Raw genomic sequence first — 27,335 nt, 5'->3', positions numbered from 1 at the left:
CACTTCTGATATGTTTATTGGCCTAGTGGGAGAAGCATTAGTTCGTTATGAGGAATACCCAACTGAGTTCATTATATCAGTTACCAACGCAGAGCTTGTTTCGAACTATATAAGATAACTGCAAGAAGAGATATTTTCGGGAAGTATTTACAATGGGAAAGTCGAATATATGGGAACATTTCACTCGTGAAAATGATGGTGTTTCTTCAAAATGCAATTACTGTCGAAGTATTATCCACAATCGAAATTCAACGACTGGCTTGTGGTACCATTTAAGATCACGACACGTTGGTCTTATACAGGAAACATCAAGATAGCAGTCACTGGAAGAGATTATTGAGGCCGAGGGTGATCCAGAGATGGAGCCACAAAAGAAACAGAGGTAAGTGATTGTACATTGGTGTCATTTGAATCTTCTAGCCCCCTCCCCGAGTGGGGTAGATAAGATTTATTTAGAGGATACTCGTGTTTGACACTCTTAGAGTAAAAATAAAAAAATAACGTGACACGAACACACTTAGTGGACTATTTATCTTTACACTCTTGTAACTTTTAGAATAATATAAAAAAGGCTGAAATTTTGTTACAAACTAAGGATGCTACAGTATCACAAACATCCACAAAGATCCAGGCCCGTGCTGGCTTACTAATGAGGGCGGTGGACAAGTCTACCAAGAGGGCGCTCATACAAACGTGATTACGTTATATATATATATATATATATATATATATATATATATATATATATATATATGTGTGTGTGTGTGTGTGTGTGTGTGTGTGTCTGTGTCTTTTGGAAGATTTAATTCCTGTCTCCAAGATAAAAAGAAAAGTATAGACCAACCTGGGTGTAGAAATGCCTCGGAGCGATGACCATCCGAAAATTTTCGGAAAAATGCAAAAACAGACATACTCCAGAACAAAATGTCGGATTGAAATTGGGCAAAAGTGAATGTCCATTATTTTTAGTCATAGATTCCATTAGTGTACAATCGGATAAAGTGCAGTGGCGGTGCAAGGGTGGCTCCCAAAGAAACTGGGGGGGCACAGTTGTCTTCAATATTGGGAGACGGGCAGATTTAAGGCTTTTTTTGGTGGCGAAGGGGCAGATGAGACTCAGATGAATCTGCTTTCTGAGGTGAACATGTATATTATATATCAGGCGATGTAGATGAAATAGTGGTAAATATCAGTATTACAAATCAGTGCCATGAACTTATTCTGAAATCTGAATACATGCATATTTGTAATTGGTATGCTTCTACTTAGACCGCATTAAATTTTAGGACACTTATTTTATAATAACTTAAATAATGACTTTCCCAAAACTATGAAGAAAGAAAATAAATTATGTATGACGCAAGAATACTATTATTTGAGAAAAATGATGATGATCTCAATAGCATTATAGGAATCGTTACAGGAATTAAATAAATAGACTAACAATAATTAAAGACGAATTTAATGTATTGAAATTGGGGGGCAGGCTCCCCATTTCCTCGGGATTTATGCCCTATCTACAGCTGATACAATTTTCCAGCATGAGGAGAGGCACATATCCTTTTCTGACACTTATTGCAATTTGTGTCCAAGTAACGGGAGCTGAATTAATACAGATTGGTGTGACGTAAATACGCCAGGATACGAAGTTCAGTTTGAAATATGAAAGAATACGATTCTTTTTTTAAAATGAAACAAGCCAAGAGACATCAATTTCATCTCACTTTCCTTTGTGGCAGTCGGACACAAATCATCACATTTCTCCCCCAAAAACACATTTCAAATCGAATTATTGAGGGGACAGTCCCTCGTAGTTCCAAGGTTGGGGACATGTCCCCCTCATCCTCTCGGGATTTGCGCCAATGACTATATGAATTTACTATATAGAACTGATATACAGAAGGACAATTAAAACCACTTCCCTCTAACGTGGTGTTTCGCAGGGTGCTGTATGCGCGGGACGCACTGCACCCTTCACGGGTTCTTCACCCACAGTAACAGCATGTATTCATTTTATAGAACTAAGCCATACAGAAAAATAAATAAAACCGTTTATCTTTGATGTTGTTTTGCAAGGGTGCCTTGACGGGTTCTTTTCCAACGATAACAGTATGTATATTGTATAGAACTGTGCCATACAGAAGCACTAGCGGATCCAGAGGTATCGTTTGGAGGTGCGGTTCGCTTTCTGGAAGATGAGATAGCCTAAAAGTGACCAGAATTTTAATTTGCAAAAATGGGACACATATGAATCCGGGGCTGGAGAGGAGGGGGGGGCGTAAACCTGATTCTCAGATTATATTTTGTGACCCGATTTATTATTATTATTATTATTATTATTTTTATGAAAGTATATTCTTTCTCTAGAGTTAAATTAAATACGAACTTCCGTTTCGGAGGCGTGGCGGTATCATAATTCACTTCACACTTAGTCACCACAATATATCAGATGCACTGTCTTGCACAGTACTTACACAAAGTACTATATTGACGATTGCATTTATATGTCACCTGTTATCTGCCACGAGCCTCTCCCATATCTCCTCTGTGTATATAAATATAGCTTCCCTTTGTTTCACTAAAGTGATCGCAAGAAAACATGAAGTTTGATATAACTATCAATTTCATTATCCAATAGAATGCCTTGACGTTCGTCGACCCCTATCCATGACATTTTTTTTTCACTGTCTCTCTGATCTGATCTTTGATCTATGGCGCTATGGAAAGAACATTTCCTGAGGGCAAGATGTTGGATTTCCGTTACGTTTCGTTTTGCTAAACTCAATATTTCACCATGATTTCAGTTTATCAACATTATTGACATTTTCTTAACTGCGCGTTAAGATTGCGGCTACATAAGTCGTACCAAAATCTTCTGATGTATCAAAGATGAAGAAAACATTTCTATGATTGGTATAGAACCCAGGATTCACGAGGAGTTGGGGAGTCATTGATAAGCCTTGACGTTATGTGTGCATGGAATAGTTCATTTCTCAAGAAAAGCTCCCAACTATACTCAATTGATGCATTTAAAGATGAATGTGTAAGGAATTCAATTTCTGGTACATTCAGGAATTTTTAACTTAAGCAGGAGAGAGCAAGAAGACAAATATAGGATACTATTACAAAAGTGTAGACCTCTATACATAGGATATTTTGATTTGTTGCTTGAGCTTAACGTTCCATGGTAGTGACATGACGGCTAAAGGAGACGTGCACTTATTGATTGTAATGGAATCCGAACCACATTTTTCGTTGAAATGTACCCTCAACGGGAATCAAACTGGGGACTTTAAACACCGTATAGGGTATTTTGTCCGAATACTCTGCTTTTGCAGTGGTATAATTGAGTATGTAAAAAAAAAAAAGACCAGACGAGGAAGAGGGTGTTGGAAATTGGCTCTATTAATTAATTTCTTAAAAGCAGCATTTAGAAACATGCATGCCTACAACAACAATAAAATTATATTATAGTAGCCTTTACCTAGGTGGGATTTCGCTCCCAGACCCCCAATTTGTTCGGAATACGGCCCTGTACAATGTAGAAAATGCTTCTACGTGTATTGTGGCACAATATTTTGCGTTCTCCCTTCTGTGTCTTTCATATACATATAATTGAATCGAGCTAAAATGCTGTCACGAAATTCAAACACCTCGCAAGGCATTTTAGTCAACCCTCACCTTTTTTTTTTTTTTTTTTTTTTTTTGCCTTTCTACTGTACGTTAAGTGGCAAAAAATGCTCAAATACATGTTTCATTATTTTAAATGAATAATCAAATTAGCAACTTTCATGTCTCTAGCCGTAAGGAATCCCGAAATATAGGCATCTTATAATAATAATAATAATAATAATAATAATAATACAAAACGCTGAAATATATATTGAATTGTTTTAAGTGAGAAGTCCATATATCTAATTCCATGTTTCTAACCTTCAAAGATTCTTAGATATTGATATCTTATTATGATAATTGCAATCCCCGCCCCCTTTTCTTTACACCTCTTTTCCCCATTTTACTGAAGTATCAAAAAATGTTGAAACGCATTATTTTAAATGAGAAATCAAAATCAAAATTTCAGTTTTCTAACCTTAAGGGATTCGGAGAGATGATCATCTTATTAAAATAATTCCCACCCCATTCCCCCTTCCTTTCTTTGAATTTCCCAAAAATCCTTCCTTAGTGATACCTTAGATCGAAAATCTTATCTACTGTCCGAATTTCAAGTTTCTAGCTTAAGCGGTTTGGCCTGTGCGAAGATCAGGACGACTTCTTTATATATGATTACAATAACAGCTTGTAGCTTGTATTATTTCCTAAGAAAAGATGAAATGCCATTAAAAGTCACAATGAATGTTTCCGTGTTGAACGCCAAAAGTCACAGTTCTTTGTTGATGTAGTAGCTAGCGGACATACCTTTGATAATTGATGCATGAGGTTCTGTGGTTTGATACAAGGTAAGTGAACATAGAACGCACTGCAGTGGTTCAGATCCAACTTTAAACTCTAGTTCTCGTTCTGTAAAGCATCGTTTTTGACAAACGACATAAATACATATCAATCAATCAACCAACCGAAAAGTCTCCTTTTAGATTCAGAGAGCTTTTCGGTAAGGAGCGCTGAATATTCTATATTTCTCTTTATTCAAAGTAAACGTAATTGAAGATTCGGGTTTTGAATCACACATCATTTTTTTCTAGGATATAGTTTTAAAATATACATTTTTAGTTCAAAGAGTGATCCATCTTTCCTTCTTCCTACAGCTGTTCGTTCAACGAATAACTCATTCTCGCTCGTTTGCGGCTTATGGTGACAGTCTCAAGGAACTAGGGACAGAAGTATTCACAATTCAAATATGTCTGTATTAAGTACCATACATTTTGATTAGACTCTGTTAGGCTTGTCACACAGATTGGATCGGCCAGATTGAAAAGACAATATTTTTATTTCCGAAAGTAAACTGGAAGTAAAATACCTTTGGGGGAGCGGTCGCCCCCTCTGCCCCCACGTGGTCGTGGATCCACCAATATACAGAAGAATAAATTAAACTTTTATCTTTGATGTTGTTTTGCAAGGGTGCCTTACGTAAAGGCGCACTGTACTCTTCACGGTTTCTTTACCCACAGTAACAGTAAGTATTTATTGTATAGAACTGTGTCATACCGCAGAATAAATTAAACCGTTTATCTTTGATTTGGTTTCACAAGGGCGCCTTACATAAAGGGCGCATTGTACCTTTTACGGGTTCTTTACCAACAGTAATAGTATGCATTCATTGTACAGAACTATGCCATACAGAAGAATAAATAAAACCGTTTATCTTTGGTGAGGTTCCGCAAGGGCGCCTTATATAGAGGGCGCACTGTAACCTTCATGGGTTTTTTTACCAACAGTAACAGTATGTATTCATTGTACAAAATTGTGCCATACAGAAGAATAAATAAAACTGTTTATTTTTGATGTAGTTCGCGAGGGCGTCTTATGTAAAGAACGCGCTGTATTCACCACCAGTTCTTTAGCAATAATAAATGTAAGAATTTATTAGATCTATATATATAAAAAAGTTGTACCTTTATTTATAATGAGATGTTTGGGAGGGCGCACCGGGACATGTCCCGGTGTCCCGGTGGGCCAGCACGGGCCTTCAAAGATCCAAATGTTTTAGGCTTCTATAATACAGTAAAACCTGTCTTCAACGGACCCTTTATTAAACGGAAAACTGTCTTAAACGGAAATATTTCACGGTCCCATGAATTTTGGAGAACAAAACTTGTAAAATTCCCTTCATTAAGCGCAAACTGTGTTACGCGGACAACGGAAAGAAAAATAAACATTTAACGGAAAATTCTGAGTTCCGGACTACAGCGTTTAGAAGATGTTTAGACATTCTGTGAGACATATACATTACACTGTCTGCGATAAAATGTTCGTTCTTTTGTTAAATATTTCTGGACAGTGTTGACCTTCCCCAACCACCAGGTATACTCATATTGACCCCCACAAATTGTCCTTAATCCCCGCAACTTAATCAAGAATCATACGAAATGTCGGAAAGAAGAAAACGAGATAGAGGAAGAAGAGGAATACGATACCGAGTTCCAAGGAGAGTGTAGAATAAATACATGAAGATTCTCTCAGAAGTTTAAAGGAACTGCAAAAATTTGCCTTACGAAAAAATTATTCTGATTCACTTAGTATAATTTCTCAGGCTAAAGTGTATGCGGAAAGTCAAGCAGCAATGTACACAGAAAACCCTGCTTGGCTATTAGAAAAATAAAGAAGACGTGTGCATAGCATATTTTGTATTCATTTTATTTTATTTTTTTTTTTTTGTGTGTGTGTGTGTATTTATTCGTAGAAGAAAGAAGTACTGTAATCGAACAATGTACGTACAGCAATATATTTTCCCAGTATTCCCCTTTATAAGCATGCATTCTTTTTAAAGAAAGGAAAGGTCTACCTCCACTAAGCGGAAACCTGACTTTAACGGAAATTTTTGCAAGTCCCGCTCGATTCCGCTAAAGACAGGTTTCACTGTAGTAATAAATAATAACTTGGACGGGGCATGCACATCCACAGCACATTAGCACATTACATACTATGATCATGATATGATTTATTTCAAATAAATAGGTACAAAGTTGTCATCATAGGTATTCTGCCATTATTGGCAAGTCACTTGCCGCAACTGAGAAGCTTCCATGCTCCTTAGTCTTCACGTAAGGGATTGAAAATTTGACTTTTTTTCCAGAAAGATTTTATTTCGATAACTGCTTGGATGAGTATCATATCCAACAACATAGAAGGTTTTCAACGGACGTAAAGATCATAATGCAGTTTACAGCAATTTGATATCTCAAACTGATCTGGAGATGTGATACACATTGGTAAAGTTTGCAACACTGGTTAAAATTATGTAATTGCAAGAATTTATTGTAATTACAAGTACCAAAATCTGTTTTTGTAATGTTATAAAAGCAAAGAGAATCAAGATACATTACGAACAATCCCCAAATACGTCATTTTTAGGAGTATCATTATCAGTATTCGCGTTTTTCATATCTCCTGAACGATTTGAGATATCAAATTGCTGTAACGGCTCCGAGAAGTTTACGTCTTTTGAGAATCACCTACGTGATTAGACGTTCTGTTTATGTAAGAAATTTTTCGAAAACAGTCTAATTTTTAATTTCTTGTATTCATTCGAAATAAGCCATGGTCATAGTATTCGACACTAAGGTATTTCGGGTTTGCATTTCACTGTCCGTCTCACTTCTATTCATAGACAGATCCAGGGGGGGGAAGGTTATTCACCTCCCTGAGTTTCACAATCACCAGTGCTGCAAAAGTCGGTGAGAGAGAAAACAGAATCTTTCACTACCTTCTTTCCTCACCGTTGAATTCGTCCTGAATCCGCCTCTGCTTTTATTAATACTATTATCAGGTTTCTAAAGTTTAGATGCTTGTCATATTGCAGCGTCCTTAATTTGCAACACTGAATAACAAATTTGTGTTGTAAGGTTTCGTTTAATATTTAGGTTTGAGATATGTAATAACATGGCATAGTGGCGTTAAAAATATAACTTTATATTATGTTGGCAACACTATTAATTTGTTGGTACTGCAGAGTTTATTAGACAGAGTTCCCTTGTCGTTATTTGCATCTTACAAAATTCCAGCCATTTTTGTCAATTAGTTTCCAAATTACATGGGCGTATCAAGATAAATGGCCCATCTCAAATTTTTATACTATAAAGTGGAGAAGTTCCATATAATATAAGCCTAATTAATCATTTTTTTCTTTCTTTAAATGTAAAATCTCAAATGATTGTTGTGTTTTCTTCTTTTAAAGAGACTCAAAATATTTTTCAAGTGAAAAGAAAACATATAAATAGAAGATTCGCAATCTAGTTTTTATTTTAAGCTCAACACCTTGCAAATGTGTTCCGATGATGATGAGGATATTGGTTTTAGTTTAGCATCCTACTCAGCTATAGAGACGTGAACTCAGCATAACATGAGATACAAACCACTTAAGCTCCAGGCTGGAATCGAACCCGGTCTTCCGAACCGAAAACGCATACGCTAAACATATAGTCACGAGGGACCTCGAATGGGGCTGCGAAACTAAGGGAGATGCTGATGAGCAAAATAATGGATGAAATGGTGCAACGCTATGAAATGAGGAAACGGGAGAACCCCGAGAAAACCCACGAGCACGGTGTTTGTCCACCACAAGGTCCACACGGTGCGAGCTGGGATCGAACCAGGGACCCCAAGCACCGAAGGTGAACGCTCTACCACTGAGCCACCGCGCCCCCATAGGAAATTGTTCAAGGTTATGTACATACAAAGCTCAAGCGACTGAGACATTTTCTCAGGTCAACATGTTCTCTCAAATTATGAAGTATTGACTGTATCCTATCGTCAACTTTCATATACATGGCTTTTCCGTTCTTTTGAGTAATGCTCAGCATTTCCATTCTTCTGAAAACATGATTACATATAGAATCTTCCCTCAATAGTCTTCACAAGATTGGAAATGTGCAGGGGTTCTGGATAATATTTTGTTTAAGCGTTTGTGTCAGTCTTCTACTGCTTTATTTGTTCGATTCCTGTGACTGTTACAATTCCAACTTTCCGGAGAAAAAATTCGATTTTCCAGCCATTGCTCCTAATCATTGAAGACTTCGACTCTTCGTCTAATCGGACAGCCTCCATGTTGATCAACAAACCATCAGAAATATACTCTACGGGTACTAGTGCCAGTGTTGGACACATCCGGACGTGACTGCGAATCTCTTTAATCTTGAGATTAGGGATGGCCACATTTTTTCGAAAAATACTTTTTCGAAAACTAAAAACGAAAAACGAAGTTTTATTCGAAAAACGAAAATTTTTTCGAAAAACGAAAAATTTTTCGAAAAACGAAAAACGAAAAATTTTTCGATAAACGAAAAACGAAAAATTTTTCGATAAACGAAAAACGAAAAATTTTTCGAAAAACGAAAAACGAAAAATTTTTCGAAAAACGAAAAACGAAAAATTTTTCGAAAAACGAAAAACGAAAAATTTTTCGGAAAACGAAAAACGAAAAATTTTTCGAAAAACGAAAAACGAAAAATTTTTCGAAAAAACGAAAAATTTTTCGAAAAAGCGAAAAACGAAAAAACGAAAAATGAAATTTCCGAAAATCGAAAAACAGATTTTTCGAAAAAGGCCATCCCTACTCTAGACCACATATCTTCCATTAGACAAATGATAGAGAAAACATACGAATACAATATAAATCTACATCATCTGTTCATAGACTTTAGACAAGCCTACGACAGCCTAAATAGAATAGAATTAATGAGGAGCCTAAAAAGGGTGGGATTACCACACAGAGAAAATTGATAGAAATGACACTGAAAGACACAAAAGGAAAAGTTAAGGTACAGAACATCAGATCGGAAGAGTTTGAAATAAATAGTGGACTAAGGCAGGGAGACCCCTTATCTCCGGTGCTCTTTAACATTGCACTAGAACAAGCAGCAAGAATAAACGCAGGAGGATGCATTAATAACAGGCTAACACAGCACATGGCGTATGCAGACGGCATGCTAATATCAGCACGGACGGAACAGGCCCTAACAGGAACGTTTGAAGAGTTTGAACGAGAAACGAAAAACCTCGGGCTACGCATAAAGCGAGGGGAAAACAATGTATATGCTAACAACGAGAGGAGACGCAAGAGAACTAATATATATATATATATATATATATATATATATATATATATATATATATATATATGCTGAATTATACATTCGAACATACGGATCAGTTTAAGTATCTTGGTACCATAGTGACTGAAACAAATGACATAACAATTGATATTAAAGCAAGAGTAGAGTAGTAGCAGGAAATAGGTGCTTATACGCCTTACAGAAAATCATCAATTTCAAAAGGAGATCACGACAGGCGAAGGAAACCATATATAAAACAATCCTAAGGCCAATAGTAACATATGCTATCGGGACATGGACCTTAATTAAAGGAAACGAAACATTACTACTGCGATGGAAGAGAAAAATTCTGAGAAAAATACACGGATCGAAAAAGATAGAAGAATCGTGGAGGATAAGAACAAATGAAGAACGGTGCCAAATATATAAATGTTTAGACATAGTAGCACACATTAAACAACGAAGAATAAAGTGGGTGGGCCATGTCCACCGACTGCCGAAAAAATGCTGAATGGAAGGCCAGGAGGAAGAAGATTGACTGGAAGAGCTAGGCTGAGTTGGTTACAATGCGTAGAACAAGACTTGAGAGAAATGGGAATACGACGTTGGAGAACCGAGGCCGTGGAAAGAGAAAATTGAGACGTGAAGTTGAGGAGGCCCGAGTTCTACATGGACTGTAGCGCCGAGGAGTAAGTAAGTAATTAAGATGTCCCAGATAAATAACATGGGAAACATTTTTCAGTTACTCATAAAATCACTCTAAAGTTGTACATCTTCATTTTTGGTACTTCGCTTAGGTAACGCAACGGAAACGTACAAGCATATCAAATTTAAAGTTTTCATTCCAAGTACCTAAAATATGAGATTATAGGTGAAAAAGACCAAATAACCTTGGGAATTTCTTCATCTTTCTTACACCCTACTAAAAATTAAAAATATTCACTTTTGCCAATTTTCCTGTGGGTTAGTCCCGAAAAGCTGCAAGCATGAAAAATTTCAATTTCCTACGTTAACCAAAAGTACCCGTTTTTTTATGTCAGTGAGTATAGCTCCAGTACTATGAGACTTACTGTAGTCGGGTTAAGACTTCACTTAGGAACTAGTATGTGCCCTATCCAAATATCTAAGTTTCAGAATTCTGCAGTATTTCTGCAATACATTTTATGGAGGTAGTTCGTGAGTACTTCAAATTATATGCCCGTAGCCAAGTTCCCTCTATAAAAATTGTTGCGTGAGTACCTTAGGACTCTGAAACATGTATTTTAGGATAGTACGCATATTAATTCCTAAGTGAAATCTTGACCTGACTATAGTAGGTCCATTAGTTTTGGAGGTATGGACCTTTAAAGTTCATTTTTTCATGTTTTCGGCAGCCTTTAACTCCGAATGGAAGCATTTGTGCACCCAGGTTGGTCTATACTTTTTGTCTTATGTTGTTGTCAGGAATCACCTTCCAAACGTATGTGTTGTTTTGAAACACCCTGTATATATTGTGTCCATATATTTGTTTCTACCACACTGTACTGTTTATAATTACGGATAGGGTTTCCTAAAACAGATAGAAATTGTGTTGAACGTAGCTTTTAAAATCAGTGAGTTTTGTATTGATACAAAAGCATAAAATACGTTGTGTTTTCATTTTATTTTTAAATTTTAGATCGTACATTTTCTGAATTTGTTTGTATTACTTGATGGAAATAATGATCGAAACGCCACAGGAAGTTGTCAGTTTCTTGGAACTGAAACAATGTTTGTCACGAACGAGTGAAGAAATGAAGAAGTTCCAAGACTGCTTAAACCAATTTCACCCTGGCATACTGAAACAGCAAGATCCATACGGTTCGAAGGAAATGTTATTTACACATGGAAAATCCTCTAGAGAACAAATATGTACTAGTGGTTCAGAAACTGGGAGTAAACATTCGAAAGTAAAGCAATGGGAGAAAGGTTTATTACATTATCAAAGCCATCAACATTCAGGTAAACGTTTCTTACTATGTCTTTCTTTCGTAGTTAGCAAGTAAGATACATACATAGTTAGCAAGTAAGATAAGAAAAATAAATAATAAAACAGTTAAATATGTAGAAACTGCTACCTTTCTCGGAGTTAAAATATCTAATAATTTCAACTGGGAACCACATATAGAACATGTAAGAAGTAAGCTAAGCAAACTATGCTATGCAATTAGATGTGTAAGAGATAAGATTAATGTAAAAACAGCTAAGTGTATATATTACTCAAATTTTCATTCTACAATAAAATATGGCTTGATGTTCTGGGGAAATGCACCTAAAAGTATTGCTATCTTTAGGCTACAGAAGAAAGTAGTAAGAATACTTGCAGGAGTAAGATGGAACTCTTCTTGCAGAAATATTTTTAAGGAACTTGGAATAATGACTCTTCCCTCAATGTATTTGTTCCAAATATTAATGTATTTGAAAAAACATAGTAGTGAATTTATTGTTAACAAAGACATTCACAGTTATAACACAAGAAGTAAAGACGACATTCACTTGCATGCACATAGGACAAATATATACAATAAATCAGTTACGCACAAAGGTACTCTATTATACAATCTACTTCCATCATGTATAAAAAATCAGGTCTCTGTCAATAGCTTTAGATCCAAACTGAAAAGGTACTTGATAGAACATTGCTTTTACTCGGTTGAAGAATATGTAGAAAATAATTCGTATACGTAAAATTAAATGTATAGTAAGTAAATTAGTGAAACCATAAGAATCTATATGTAATAATAGTATGTATGTTTATGTATACTGGTATATATAGTCTATAAATGACACGTCCAATTTCGTTGTATGACGATGAACGGATGCAATAAATTATGATTATGATTATGCTATTTAATATTCTGTTAGAATTTTAACTGGGTAAAGTATCAATATAAGGAAATTTTGGGAAGTTTATTATCGTGAAATTCTGTTATACTGAAATAAGCCAATTCCCAATAACTCACCTCATATCCAATTTAGAATCTAGCTACCTTACTTCAACATAAATTTACGAACAGAGAAACTTTAATATTTATTAGATGAAAGGAAAATTATGGCATTCAACCTTGGTTTTAACAGGAAAAAGGGGGTAATAGCGGTCAGAGGCGGCGTTAGGTGCGCGCGGGGACTAGATCCCGCAGGGCCAGAGTATTAGTAAAAATTGCCGAGTGCTGGATTCAAAATTTAATATATATATAGTGTGTGCGTTTGTGTGTGTGCGGTGTGCTTTCGTATCTACTTCTTGGCCGAAAGATGCTTGGAACGCGGGGCCTGGGGCGGTTGCCTCATTGGACACCCACAAAATCCTTTTCTGAAATGAAATCCTCGAGTTTCGAGGCCCTAAGGTTATGCCAGCTAGGCTACAGAGAAATGAATGAAATGGTGGAATGAATAAAGTGAGAAAAAGAAAACGAGAGAACCCCGAGGAAACTCACGCACACAGTGTTAACCCAGCACAAAGTTCACTCGGCGTGAGAAAACCGCTTCTGACAGCGGTCCGGTGTTGGAATTTGTTCGTAAGATCCGTCATTGAATCTGCAGTGGCTTATTTCTACAATTAATATATTTACGGGAAGAAAGAATTATAATACTTTACTCTATTATCACACCAATCCAATCTGACCTGTAAAATGGGTGTGTATGGTAAATATACAAATATTTATTCAGCAATTAACAGTTTAACTTTAAAATCAAAGTTTTTAAACTGAAGTGGCTGTTCCAGATTTTGCCCGTTGCTTGCGATGTTCGTGAAATGGAGGTTTGTAAAACCGAAGGGTCAGCGAATACAGCAAGTACATTAATACGTGCAATATACAGTAATTGCAAGAAGTATTTCCATAGTTCTTCAGCATACCAAATTTTTACATTGTACACCTTGTCTCAAAAAGGTTGAGCGCATTCTTTATTGGTGTTTTGAGGCAAAAATTTTCTAAGTCCAGCTTCGGGTATCTTCGGGAAAAAGTAAGCCAGGTTCGAACCTCCAAGCCAGCCTTTGCAATCGGGAAAAAGTTTGCAGATGTGTTTTTCTTCTTTTAAATATAATAAGACTTGTTACCAAGTGTTTAAAAAAGCAACATTGATTGAAATACTTAATGATACAATATTTCGAAACCTTGCACATGCTTGTTTGTCATTTAGCTCTCTATACGTAATGGAGCATTTAAATACGTTAAAGAATCTTTCCATATGTAAAAGAATGCTCAAAGTTAAGAAATAGAACATAATTATCGCCTGAGTACTAAAATAAAAGTCAAAGTAGAACAGAAACAGCGTTTGTCATGGATATGAATGTCATAATTATCTTGAGATCCGTTATACATTGCTAGAAGCTTAGTTCTAGAAGTCCTTGTGTTAGCTCATTGGTAAGCTGTTGGATTTCAAATCATAAGGTTGTGAGTTCGAATCCAATCTGGGTCAATACTTTTTTTAAAATTATATTTTCCGCAATGCATGAAAAATTATATAAAATAATTACATTAAAATACATAAGTTGTTTATATATAACATAATAATTGCAGAACATAGTAATTATTATGTTTAAAATATAACATCTGAGATAATTTTCACAGTAGGTCGTTATTATATATGAGAATGTTAAATACAAGTTAGGAAAATCGTTTAATAGCAATAAATAAGTTATGTAGTGTATTTATTTGCAGCTATTTGTCATATAGAGAGTAATTCTCAACATTCATAATATAGAATGTCATTTATGTTCTTGAAAAGTTATTCGATGCATAAACAGAGGGTATAAACAGAGAATCCAAAGTCGGAACGCTCGCAAAAAAATTCATGAACCCCAAAGGTCACGTGAGCAGACTGGAATTGTCCTTATGAAGCATGCCACAGCAGAAAGTCTTTACATAGATTTTCAATTCAATTCCTGATATATGCTTTTGCAATGTGGAAGTGGTGATGCCTTGAGTCGCCCTCTCTCGCTCGCTCGCTCGCTCACTCTCTCTCTATTTATACAGAATATAAAAGTGGATTTATGTGTGTGTTTCAACATAATTCTGATATATCTAGAGCAATTTTAACTATATTTCTTACAGTCTGGAAAAAGAGTACTGTCGGGATACATATCAAAAATGCTAGAAACGGGTCGATATTATTATTGAATCCATAGTTTCGTGGTCGCTTAGGTGAATAGCTCTACTTTCAATTCAAGTCCAATTAAGCTCCCATTAGCACCCAGGGTGGTTACGTAGCGACATAAAGATATCGAAACCAACCGATATTAGAATCGAATCATAAGTTTTCAGCGCCGCTAGCAGTGCAGCATTTCCCATTAGTCCACATTAGTCCCATTGCCTAGAGGGCAACATATTTGCAGAGTGCAAATTTTAAAACTTGAATAATATTTTAATTTTTTCCGTATGAAAAAGTTAAAAATCATGAGCAAATATACTATTTCACGAACAATCCTCTTTTACTATTCTAATATGTTTAATAATAGCGTAAGAAATGTAATAGTAATTCAGAACATGTTTCACAGTTGTTATTTTTTCTTACATAGTTGTAGCTGTAGCATGTAGTGAGTGGAATTTAACTGTAATAAATTCACTAATTAACCATATTCGAATTAAGTTTTATTTTTAAGTTCGGAATGAAGGGGCGGAGAAATATGGAGTTATTGGGGGCACCGAGCTTTTCTACATTTTATTTTCAAGATCTCCATTTTTCTTTTGTCATTTGTTCCTAATAAAAAAAGTTCAGTCACTTTTGGATTGTCATAGGATAGTAGGAGTTGGATTTTGGGATGCAGCCTGTGAGATTCTAGAGGAGCTAACTGCTTGAAAAAATATTTTTGAATCATCTGTAACATATGAAATAAGGATATGTATCATAAAAAATTGAAAGTAACTATGTCTGCGTAATCATCACGGTCAAACTGCAAAGTCAAATGAATTGACGTTTGGTATATAATCAGGCTCCAATCCCAACTGGGAAGTTATCATACGCGTGTCACTTTCATTATAATACATATCCTTAGGGGGAGTAGAAGTCCGAATTTTTGCGAAAAATTTAGTATCTCACAAGCCGTTCAACTGAGAGCTGAAATTCAGCATATAACTCTTTATTAAAAATAAAGAGAATATGCCCTGGCATTTTTTAAAATTGTCTTTTATGAGCGGGGGGACGGGGGTGCATTTTCTATATATTGGAAATTGGTAGTGGGTTGATTTGTAAAAATAATCGAAAACGATTGATATTAGTTGAGAAAAAAATTGAGTAATGCAAACTAAAGTTCTTTTTGAATTTTATACCCACTGCTTTCTATTTATAATTGCTGAAGCTGGTGTTTAATATATGGAGCGTTCCGAGCATAAGGCAATCAAGCCATAAAGTTAGAGAAAAATGGCCATAAAATTTGTATTCTAAACTTAATTACATGGGCATTTCCAATTAGTACGGCATGCTTAATTATATAGAAAATTAGTTTTTCTCTCTCTCTCTCTCTCTCTCTCTTTTTTTTTTTTTTTTTTTTTTTTTTTTTTACGTTGGTCTACTTTTCCTTGATTTGAAACTTTTAAATTTCACCCTATTTTCTACTGAAATGTGTCTGTAAGGCAACAAAGAAATAATTACATATGATAAATTTAAATTCATTTTAATTCGGAAGATGAGAAACACTTTGCCATTATATATCGTAAAGGTCAGACCCACCAGTATTGTAACAAAGAGGTGCTTGAGCCAATGACGGTAGAAATTCAAACTCCGATAAGTGATAATTTCACAGTCTTGTTTTATTACAAGTGTAATCTCTTTAGTCAATGGAGAGGAGGACGTGGGTCATCGGTCAGAGTTGATGTCGATGGGTTTTGGTGGGTCGGAGTTGGTCGCAATGGTTCAGAGTGGTTCATAGTTGGTGGTGGGTCAGAGTGGATCACGATGGTTGATGGGTCAGAGTGGGCCAATGGGTCATTTGGGTGGTGGGTCATAGTGGGTCATGGTGGGTCGTGGATCAAATTTTCATTGACCCACACCATCTCTGGTTAAAATTGTACTAAAGATAAGAGGCACCGAAGATTCATGTCGGCTATTACGCTCAAATTTTGCGCATGGATAGTACTCCACCAGAAAGCAATAAATCTGAAACGGTTCACGGTATGACCTCCTAGAACTCGAGATGTAGGGGTTTGTCTGATTGGCTAAATTAAGACGTCAATGATTTATCCTTCAACAACCAAGCTTTTTATGATCGTTTCCGTGGGGAAGTCAGAAGAACACGTGCCTAGTAATCGTAATATTGATAGTTCGCGTCCACCCCGGGGTATTTGTTTTGTGTTTTTTTGTTTCACCTAAATATAAACAAATCACACATATAGGCATTTTAACATATTTTGGGAGAGTAATTTTGTGGTTCGTTGGCGTTTCATCGCGTCTCTGCCGCTGGTAGTAAAGTTTTCAATATGGAACTTGGGCCATCACGGATCGTCGCTGCGGGGCCACCAATTTCTGGCGAGAGGTTAATAGTTGACCATCTGTAGTCCACCTACGCTTACAGCTTAGGGTAATGAACGATGTCCTTGCCTTGTAGACTTCATGACTACCGACGTCGGCAGTCAACTAGCTTTTAGTATTCCTTTACTAACCATCTATCGTTCATGTTTGTACACGGTGTTGTCATAATAATAATAATAATAATAATAATAATAATAATAATAATAATAATAATAATAATAATAATAATAATAATAATAATAATAATAATAATAATAATTATTATTATTATTATTATTATTATTATTATTATTATTTGTAGTAACAGTAGTATAATTGATGATAGAATAATTATTGTCTATGTATTGTCTAGGTAGGACTACACACAGGATTTGGCTCGTTTTGGTTCGACTTGACTCTAATCCGAGTCGAGTTGGAAGATATTTTTCGCGCCGAGTCCAAGAGTAGACCTCAAAGATGTCTGTTTCGAGTCGAGTCGAGTTTCAAAGAAAAGTCGTTCGTGCCCATCCCTACTAATGAGAGCTTAATCGGAGTTAAGCGAAATTGAAAGTCTCACTATTTATCTAAGCGACCCCGAAAACTATGAATCTAATATCGATCATTTTCTAGCAATCTTTTATATGTATCCCCCTCCCATTCACCATAGGTAACCCGACAGCACTCTTTTTGAAACTATAAGAAATGTGGTTAAAATTACTCTAGGCCAGTGGTTCTCAATCTAATTCCTATCACGATCCCCTTTTATCACACGCTCTTGCCAGCGACCCTTTTATAATTTGTTTTATAATAAGCTTGTGTGGGATTTTTAACATACCTATTTCTATAATAGTAGAATCCATTTTTTTTGTTTATAGTGAACAGTGCCATGGAAAATCATTGCCCGGGGCGAGAGTATAGTACGATGTCACCGTATATATGAGTGACGTCGACAGACTAGCTACGAAGCGCCACCATGGTTGGCACGAAGCTCAATAACATTTTCAAAATAAACCCTACCTTTCCTTAATTTTGAGCACATTTTATTACGTTTTTCCTTCTATTTTACACATGTGCACATGCACTTTCCTAACTTGAGTAACACACTTCCTCCGAAATGTGTGGCCCCTCTTTTCGGCGCCCGGCACTGACAGTGGATACAGTAACTGTAATATCTATATTCCCAACGACGAATGTGCTGGTTCAAGATGGATGTTAAACTCCTTCATTGAAGAGGCCATTAACGTATCCGATCTAAGCCCACAACTTCTTGACCAAATAATAGAATGATCATGCGACAAGTCTTTGCAACTGGTTTTCTGTAACGAAGACTTGGACAAGTTCTGCCTGATGAGGAGAAAAGAATATCCTGGTCTGGTGATTGCTGCTTTAAAAGTAATAATTCCATTTGCTATATCGTACTTGTGCGAAAGTGTTTTTTTTTATGGTAAACATTAAAACAAAGATAAGAAATCGCTTATCAGTTGAAAACGGCTTGATAATATTTGTCATGAAGATTGAACCGGGCATTGCTGCACTAGTGAAATTACACCATGCTTAGGTATCTCATTAGGTTTTAATTTTAATTGTATTTCAATGTGCAGGTTTTGTTTCATGTGTATTTTTCTAGTATTTCTATATACAGTTCTCATTAGTTTTATATCATACCTCTTTGATTTAAATTCATTTTTAAACAACTCTACTAACTAACTAACTCTATGGCCTATGGAACCCGGAGGTTCAATGCCGCGTTCACAAAAGCTCTACACTGACTTCTATCCTTAGCCAATTGGATCCAGTTTCTACTTTGAATTCGTATCTCAGCGAAATCCATCTTAATATTGTCCTCCCATCTGCGCCTAGGTCTCCCTAATGGTCGTTTTCCGATTGGTCTTCCAGTCAAGATTTTGAAAGCGTTTCTACTTTCTTCCATTCTAGCTACATGACCTGCCCACCTAAGCCTTCTAGACTTGACGACCCTAACAATGTTGGGTAAACCGTATAAATTATGTAGTTCCTCGTTATGAAGTTTCCGCCATTCCCCATTCCCGTTCCTCTTGGGTCCGAATATTCGTCTAAGGATCTTGTTCTCAAATACTTTCAGTCTATGTTCTTCCCTCAGAGTAAGCGACCATGTTTCGCAACCATACAGAACAACAGGCATGATTATCGTTTTGTATATTTTAAGCTTCAAATTTCTCGACAGAATTCGCGATGACAAGAGACTTTGAACCGAATAGTAACACGAATTCTACACCCTTTGAAAATGTTCAGTAGACTTATTTTTTATTGTTCTTTACAGTGTGTATAAAAAATAAAAGTATGCCTATCAGAACAAAATTAAAAATAATATTTAAAAATAATTTCTGGTATTAGATTCTAACTATATTTGCCTCTTCCGCCTATCTTCGCGATCCCCTAGGGGCCGCGACTCCCAGGTTGAGAAACCCTGCTCTAGGCATACATGAGTTATGATGGAACATACATACATACACTTTTATATGTATAAATGCAGATAAGAGAGAGTTGAGAGAGAGCGATTAAGGAATTACCGCTCTCAATCTCTTCCCTTTACTTTTGCGATTCGTGAATTTCTTACGTGACAGTTTGGGGCTAGCTAGTTTTTTGTCTTGAACCACGATCCAATTTTCGATATGCTCTACCTAAATGCTGTAATGCGAATATTGAGAAGTTATCTGCGATGAAAGTAGCTGCAAATAAATATATTACATAACTTATTTATTGCTATTACACGATTTTTTAAATTTGTATTCAATATTCACACATAACACACCGACGTTCTGTGAATACCTCAGATGTTATATTTTAAAGATAAGAATTACTTATGTCGTGAAATGATATGAATATATATATTCAACTGATATATACAACTGATGATATGAATATATATATTCAACTCATATATACAACTGATGATATGAAAATATATATACAACTGATGAATTGTAATGTAACTATTTTACATAATTTTCATGCATTGAGGAAAGTGGAATATCATAAAGGAATCTCACCTGAACGGGTATCGAACTCACGATTTAAACGCTCGGTGGTGTACCACTGAGCTAATATGACCGCTTTTCGGAAGCTGCTTCTGAAATATAACTGAGCTCATACGTAAATGCTCTTTTCCGTATGGAAATCACAATGACGAAACGAGAGTGTGAATACATAGTCTCGAAATATTGTATCATTAAGTATTTCAATCAATGTTACTTTTTTCTACACTTAATACCATTTCAACATGTCTTATTATATTTAACAGAAGGAAAAACATATCTGTACATCTTTTCCCGATTACTAAGGTTGGCTTTGGAGGTTCGAACCAGCAGCTTTAGTTTACTGTTTTCCGAAGACACCCGAAGTTGGACTTCGAAAGTGTTCGTCTCAAAACAGCTATAATCATATCGCTCAATCTGTTTGGTATATGGTATATGTTTTTATACGTGTAAAGTCAGTATAACAATTCATTCTTTAAACAGCTTTTCGTATGTATTAATATTCCTTTATAAAAACTGTTTTTATTATTATTATTACGGCGCACCATTTTCAGATTTCTTTCGCGAGTCGTTGACCAAGTCGTTCGCCACCAGCGTTGCCAGACTCACAGCTCGGAATTATTCCAAAACCTGATCGAACTTATGCTAGATTCGGTCAAATTATGCTAGATCCTCATAATTACTAATTCAGGAGTTTTTTTAAAAAAAACAAAGTTGAGATACGATAACGTAACTTAAAATATACAGAGAGCAAGAATGCATGGATAGAACTCAATACTTCACGCACCAAAATTTTAACTCAACTAAATTACTGCAGTCGTTGCCAAACTCAATGGCGTATATATCGTATAAATGAATGCAAAGTTTTTGTTTACATATTTTGAAAGAAAATTACTTCGCAGCATAAGCGGAGTTGGGAATCGTCTGCTGGGGGAGGGGGCAGATTTTTGGTCGGTCTCGGAGCTGTCATTTCAGGAATAAATATGATCATGAAGTCAGAAGTAAAGATGGTGAAGTTGTCAAAAAGTTGGGGGGAGAATGGCCCCCATAGCTCCGCCCATACCTCGGAGTTAAAGGATTAGAAAACCCTGGGTGGAGCCACAAAAAAAAAGCCCAAAGCCGTTCCGAACTTACTTAGGAAAATAAGACTGCCTGTATGGTTTACCGAGTGTATGAATCAATGAAAGAGGATACATTTCTGCCGTTCTTTTTCTTCCCACGACCAACTTCTCCAGGTTTTACGGCTTTTTGATAACTTGCTGAAATTGTGCTAGATTTGGGCAGGATGCTAAAAGCAAGATGCTAGGTGCTAGAGACATGCAAATTATGCTAGATTTAGCATCATTATGCTAGATCTGGCAACGCTGTTCCCCACAATAGGCGTGTCGTGCAAGTAACCAATCACACGTCAGGTACTAGCTTTTACCTATTGCTTTCTTCTCACAGCTCAGAACATTGGTAACTATGGATAGACGTACAGCAGTAATTACTTTATGGGAGTTGGAAGGTTATTCTGCAACTGCAGCTAGGAGGCGAGTAGGTGTCCCGGCCTCTACAGGAAGGCAATGGATTCGGAAATATGGTGCTACAGGTCAGACTGGTAATTTACGATCTCCTGGTCGTCCGCATGTGTCAACCGAAGCCCAAGATGCGAGATTAGTAAACGAAGCCCGGTTAGACCCACTAAGGACGTCTAGACAGATAAGGGAAGCTTCTCTCTTTCCTGGTAGTAAGCATACAGCTCTGCGAAGGCTTCGTCATGCTGGGTTACGTGGCCGTGTTGCTGCCGTGAAGGAAAAACTCTCAGACGACCACAAAATTTACCGTCTCGCGTTTGCACAGGCGAATGTGGGTCTCAATTGGGAAAACGTAGTTTTCTCAGATGAATCCATATTCACAACATCAAAGGAGGGACGCCGTTTTGTGTATCGTCCGAGAGGCACCCGATATGACCATGGATATGTGGCTGCTTGCAATCGCAGTGGCCATGTATCTATTTTATGTTGGGGTTGGATTTCCAGTCGCGGAGCAGGACAGCTTCATAGAATTGAAGGACATCTGGACAATGCTCAGTACTTAGACATTATCAGTAATATCATGGTGCCATCTGTTTCAGCCTGATGGTGTAATTCAGTTCCAGCAATACCAGTCGCCAATACATAATTCCCGTGTGGTTCAGGGATGGTTCGCAGGGCACCCTGAGATTGATTTAATCGACTGGCCGCCTCGTGGAGCAGACCTCAATCTCATGGAAAATATGTGAGCAGAAGTGAAGCGTACTCTAAGGGAAAGTTGGCCTGAGGCAGATCCACCAAGAACTCAGGATGACCTGTGGCATCTTGTTTCCGAAGCATGGCTGGAGGTAGGGGAAGGAGATAGATTTGTCACCCATGTAATAGATTCCATGCCCAGAAGAATGGAGCGTGTAATAAATTCAGAAGGGTCTTGGACACAATATTAATGACCCCGCCTTAACTCCCGAAAACAGCCCTTTTCAGGGCTACCTAAACGCTTCTGAAAATATTTCTAGAAGTAAACCACTCCTTGTATCCGATTTCTGTGCAATCCTACTAACAAAAGAATGATAATTAGCTGTAGGCTTTGAACTCAAGACCTCTTCAGTGGCAAGTCCGTACTCTACCAGTGAGCTAACATGAACACGCAAAAATAACCTGAAGAAACACGACTTTCAATTTCTGGTATTCGATGACAATGATGCTCATATACTTTGCAAATGTTGTATTCAACTTGGGATATTCTGCAACACACACACACACATAAACAAAGCGAAAGAGAGAGAGAGAGAGAGATAGATGAATACACAAAAGCATATTCAACGTATTCGAATGAGACTCTAAGTAACGACATTCCGTTCTAAAGAGAATTTGTGTTTCTTCCCGTGACGTTAAGGGGATCGGGAAAAGCTATGTGTCTTGAAGCAGGATACGACTTTGGATACTCTGTTTATACACTTTCTATATCCGTAGGAATATACTGTATTTCACGAATATAAATAACATACTGTAATGAGAATATTGAGAAGTTAAATCTGTATGACAAATAGCTGCAAATAAATACACTACATAACTTATTTATTGCTATTAAACGATTTTCCTAACTTGTATTTAACATTCTCATATATAATAACGACCTACTGTGAAAATTATCTCAGATGTTATATTTTAAACATAATAATTACTATGTTCTGCAATTATTATGTTATATATAAACAACTTATGTATTTTAATGTAATTATTTTATATAATTTTTCATGCATTGCGGAAAATATAATTTAAAAAAAAGTATTGACCCAGATTGGATTCGAACTCACAACCTTATGATTTGAAATCCGACAGCTTACCAATAAGCTAACACAAGGACTTCTAGAACTAAGCTTCTAGCGATGTATAACGGATCTCAAGATAATTATGACATTCATATCCATGACAAACGCTGTTTCTGTTCTACTTTGACTTTTATTTTAGTACTCAGGCGATAATTATGTTCTATTTCTTAACTTTGAGCATTCTTTTACATATGGAAAGATTCTTTAACGTATTTAAATGCTCCATTACGTATAGAGAGCTAAATGACAAACAAGCATGTGCAAGGTTTCGAAATATTGTATCATTAAGTATTTCAATCAATGTTGCTTTTTTAAACACTTGGTAACAAGTCTTATTATATTTAAAAGAAGAAAAACACATCTGCAAACTTTTTCCCGATTGCAAAGGCTGGCTTGGAGGTTCGAACCTGGCTTACTTTTTCCCGAAGATACCCGAAGCTGGACTTAGAAAATTTTTGCCTCAAAACACCAATAAAGAATGCGCTCAACCTTTTTGAGACAAGGTGTACATAATATTCTGGTCTTTTATATCTTTTTTAAATGTAATTTTCTTCCAAACACATCGAGTGATGCAAAAGATCGTTGAAAGGTAGTCGCCATTCACAGCACGTGAATTTAACATTCTGGCACAACATCTTGTGACAGAAGAATATATCTTGGTTACGATTTAGTTTCTTATTTCTTCCATTGGAAAATGAGCTAATCTTAATTAATGGAATAACGTTCATTGGTTACTTTCGAAACTCACGTACACGTACACAGAATGGGTACCATATCATTTTAATAAAAACTATGTAATAAGAAAAAAAAATATATTATGAAACATGATCGTAGCACATACCCTGTGTGGTTTATCATTCATAGTATTATCTCTTTCTTCAATAGCCTATATAATAACACTAACAAGATTCATCATTCAAAGCAATATCTCTTTCTTCAATAACCTATATAATAACACTAACAAGATTCATCATTCACAGGAATATCTCTTTCTTCAATACCCTATATACTAACCCTAACAAGATTAATCATTAAAAGCAATATCTCTTTCTTCAACAGCCTATATAATAACCCTAACAAGATTAGTCATTCAAAGCAATATCTCTTTCTTCAACAGCCTATATAAAAACACTAACAAGATTCATCATTCAAAGCAATATCTCTCTCTTCAATAGCCTATATAATAACATTAACAAGATTAGTCATTCACAGCAATATCTTTTTCTTCAATAGCCTATATACTAATCCTAACAAGATTAGTCATTCACAGCAATATCTCTTTCTTCAATAGCCTATATAATAACACTAACAAGATTAATCATTCAAAGCAATATCTCTTTCTTCAATAGCCTATATAGTAACACTAACAAGATTAATCATTCAAAGCAATATCTCCTTCTTCAATAGCCTATATAATAACTCTAACAAGATTAGTCATTCAAAGCAATATCTCTTTCTTCAATAGCCTATATACTAATCCTAACAAGATTAGTCATTCACAGCAATATCTCTTTCTTCAAAGCCTATATAATAACACTAACAAGATTAATCATTCAAAGTAATATCTCTTTTTCAACAGCCTATATAATGACACTAACAAGATTAATCATTCAAAGCAATATATCTTTATTCAATAGCCTATATACTAACCCTAACAAGATTAGTCATTCAAAGCAATATTTCTTTCTTCAATAGCCTATACAATAACACTAACAAGATTAATCATTCAAAGCAATATCTTTCTTCAATAGCCTATATAATAACACTAACAAGATTAATCATTCAAAGCAATATCTCTTTCTTCAACAGCCTATATAATAACACTAACAAGATTAGTCATTCACAGCAAAATCTCTTTCTTCAATAGCCTATATACTAATCCTAACAAGATTAGTCATTCACAGCAATATCTCTTTCTTCAATAGCCTATATAATAACACTAACAAGATTAGTCATTCAAAGCAATATCTCTTTCTTCAATAGTCTATATACTAACCCTAACAAGATTAGCCATTCAAAACAATCTCTCTTTCTTCAATACCCTATATTATAACACTAACAAAATTCATCATTCAAAGCAATATCTGTCTCTTCAATACCCTATATAATAACACTAACAAGGTTCATCATTCAAAACAATATCTCCTTTTTCAATAGCCTATATACTAATCCTAACAAGATTAGTCATTCACAGAAATATCTCTTTTTTCAATAGCCTATATACTAACCCTAACAAGATTAGTCATTCAAAGCAATATCTCTTTCTTCAATAGCCTATATACTAATCCTAACAAGATTAGTCATTCAAAGCAATATCTCATTCTTTAATAGCCTATATACTAATCCTCACAAGATTTGTCATTCAAAGCAATATCTCTTTCTTCAATAGCCTATATAATAACAGTAACAAGATTCATCATTCAAAGCAATATCTCTTTCTTCAATAACCTATATACTAACCCTAACAAGATTAGTCATTCAAAGCAATATCTCTTTCTTCAATAGCCTATATACTAATCCTAACAAGATTAATCATTCAAAGCAACATCTCTTTCTTCAATAGCCTATATAATAACAGTAACAAGATTCATCATTCAAAGCAATATCTCTTTCTTCAATAACCTATATACTAACCCTAACAAGATTAGTCATTCAAAGCAATATCTCTTTCTTCAATAGCCTATATACTAATCCTAACAAGATTAATCATTCAAAGCAATATCTCTTTCTTCAATAGCCTATACAATAACACTAACAAGATTAATCATTCAAAGCAATATCTCTTTCTTCAATGGCCTATATACTAATCCTAACAAAATTAGTCATTCACAGCAATATCTCTTTCTTCAATAGCCTATATAATAACACTAACAAGATTAATCATTCAAAGCAATATCTCTTTCTTCAATAGCCTATATAATAACACTAACAAGATTAATCATTCAAAGCAATATCTCTTTCTTCAATAGCCTATATAATAACACTAACAAGATTAATCATTCAAAGCAATATCTCTTTCTTCAATAGCCTATATAATAACACTAACAAGATTAATCATTCAAAGCAATATCTCTTTCTTCAACCCAGACAACACGTACGTGTACGACACATGTGCACTATCCATGCATAAGCCGTACATTTGCACATGTGCATTTGTGTGGATGATGAACACATGCATAATCCGTGCATAAGCCGTACACGTGAATTTGCGTGGATGGAGCACACATACATAACCCGTGTTTGTGCGCATGTGCATTTACGTGGGTTATGCACACGTACATAACCAGTGGCTAAGTCGTGCATGTGCACATGTGCATTTGCATGGATAAAGTGCACATTTACATAACCCGTGCCTAAGCCATTACATACACATGTGCATTTGCGTGTATGAAGCACAACTACAAAACCCGTGCTTAAAGCCGCTATGTGCACATGTGCATTTGCATGGGTGAAGTACACATTCATGTAACCCGTGCTGTAGCCGTTATATACACATGTGCATTTGTGTGGATGCAGCGCACGCACGTAACCCGTGCTTAAGCCGTTATGTACACATCTGCATTTGCGTGGATGCAGCGCACGTACAGAACCCGTGCTTAAGTCGTTATGTGCACATATGCATTTGCATGGATGAAGCACATATTTATATAAGCCGTGCTTAAGCCGTTATGTACGCATGTGCATTTGCATGGATACAGCGCACGTACGTAATCCGTGCTTAAGCCGTTATGTGCACATGTGCATTTGCATGGATGAAGGACACATTTATGTAACCCGTGCTGTAGC

General features: G+C 35.9%; 1 protein-coding gene across 1 annotated transcript in view; it reads left to right on the top strand.

The window, feature by feature from the left end:
• Positions 1 to 11,410: 11,410 nt before the first annotated feature.
• The window catches only part of LOC145675926 (uncharacterized), a 74,319-nt gene continuing 58,394 nt past the window's right edge, over positions 11,411 to 27,335 (top strand). The window contains exon 1 of the mRNA XM_081746733.1: positions 11,411 to 11,708. Coding sequence (XP_081602859.1) covers positions 11,420 to 11,708 — 289 coding nt within the window. The 5' untranslated portion in view covers positions 11,411 to 11,419. The remainder of the gene's footprint in view (positions 11,709 to 27,335) is intronic.

The sequence above is a fragment of the Thermobia domestica genome, chromosome 18 (genome assembly GCF_964235325.1).
Source record: "Thermobia domestica chromosome 18, izTheDome1.hap1.1, whole genome shotgun sequence".
Classification (NCBI taxonomy): Eukaryota; Metazoa; Arthropoda; class Insecta; order Zygentoma; family Lepismatidae; genus Thermobia; species Thermobia domestica.
The sequence above is the reverse complement of the archived record's forward strand: the minus strand, read 5'-3'. Positions and strand labels throughout refer to the sequence as shown.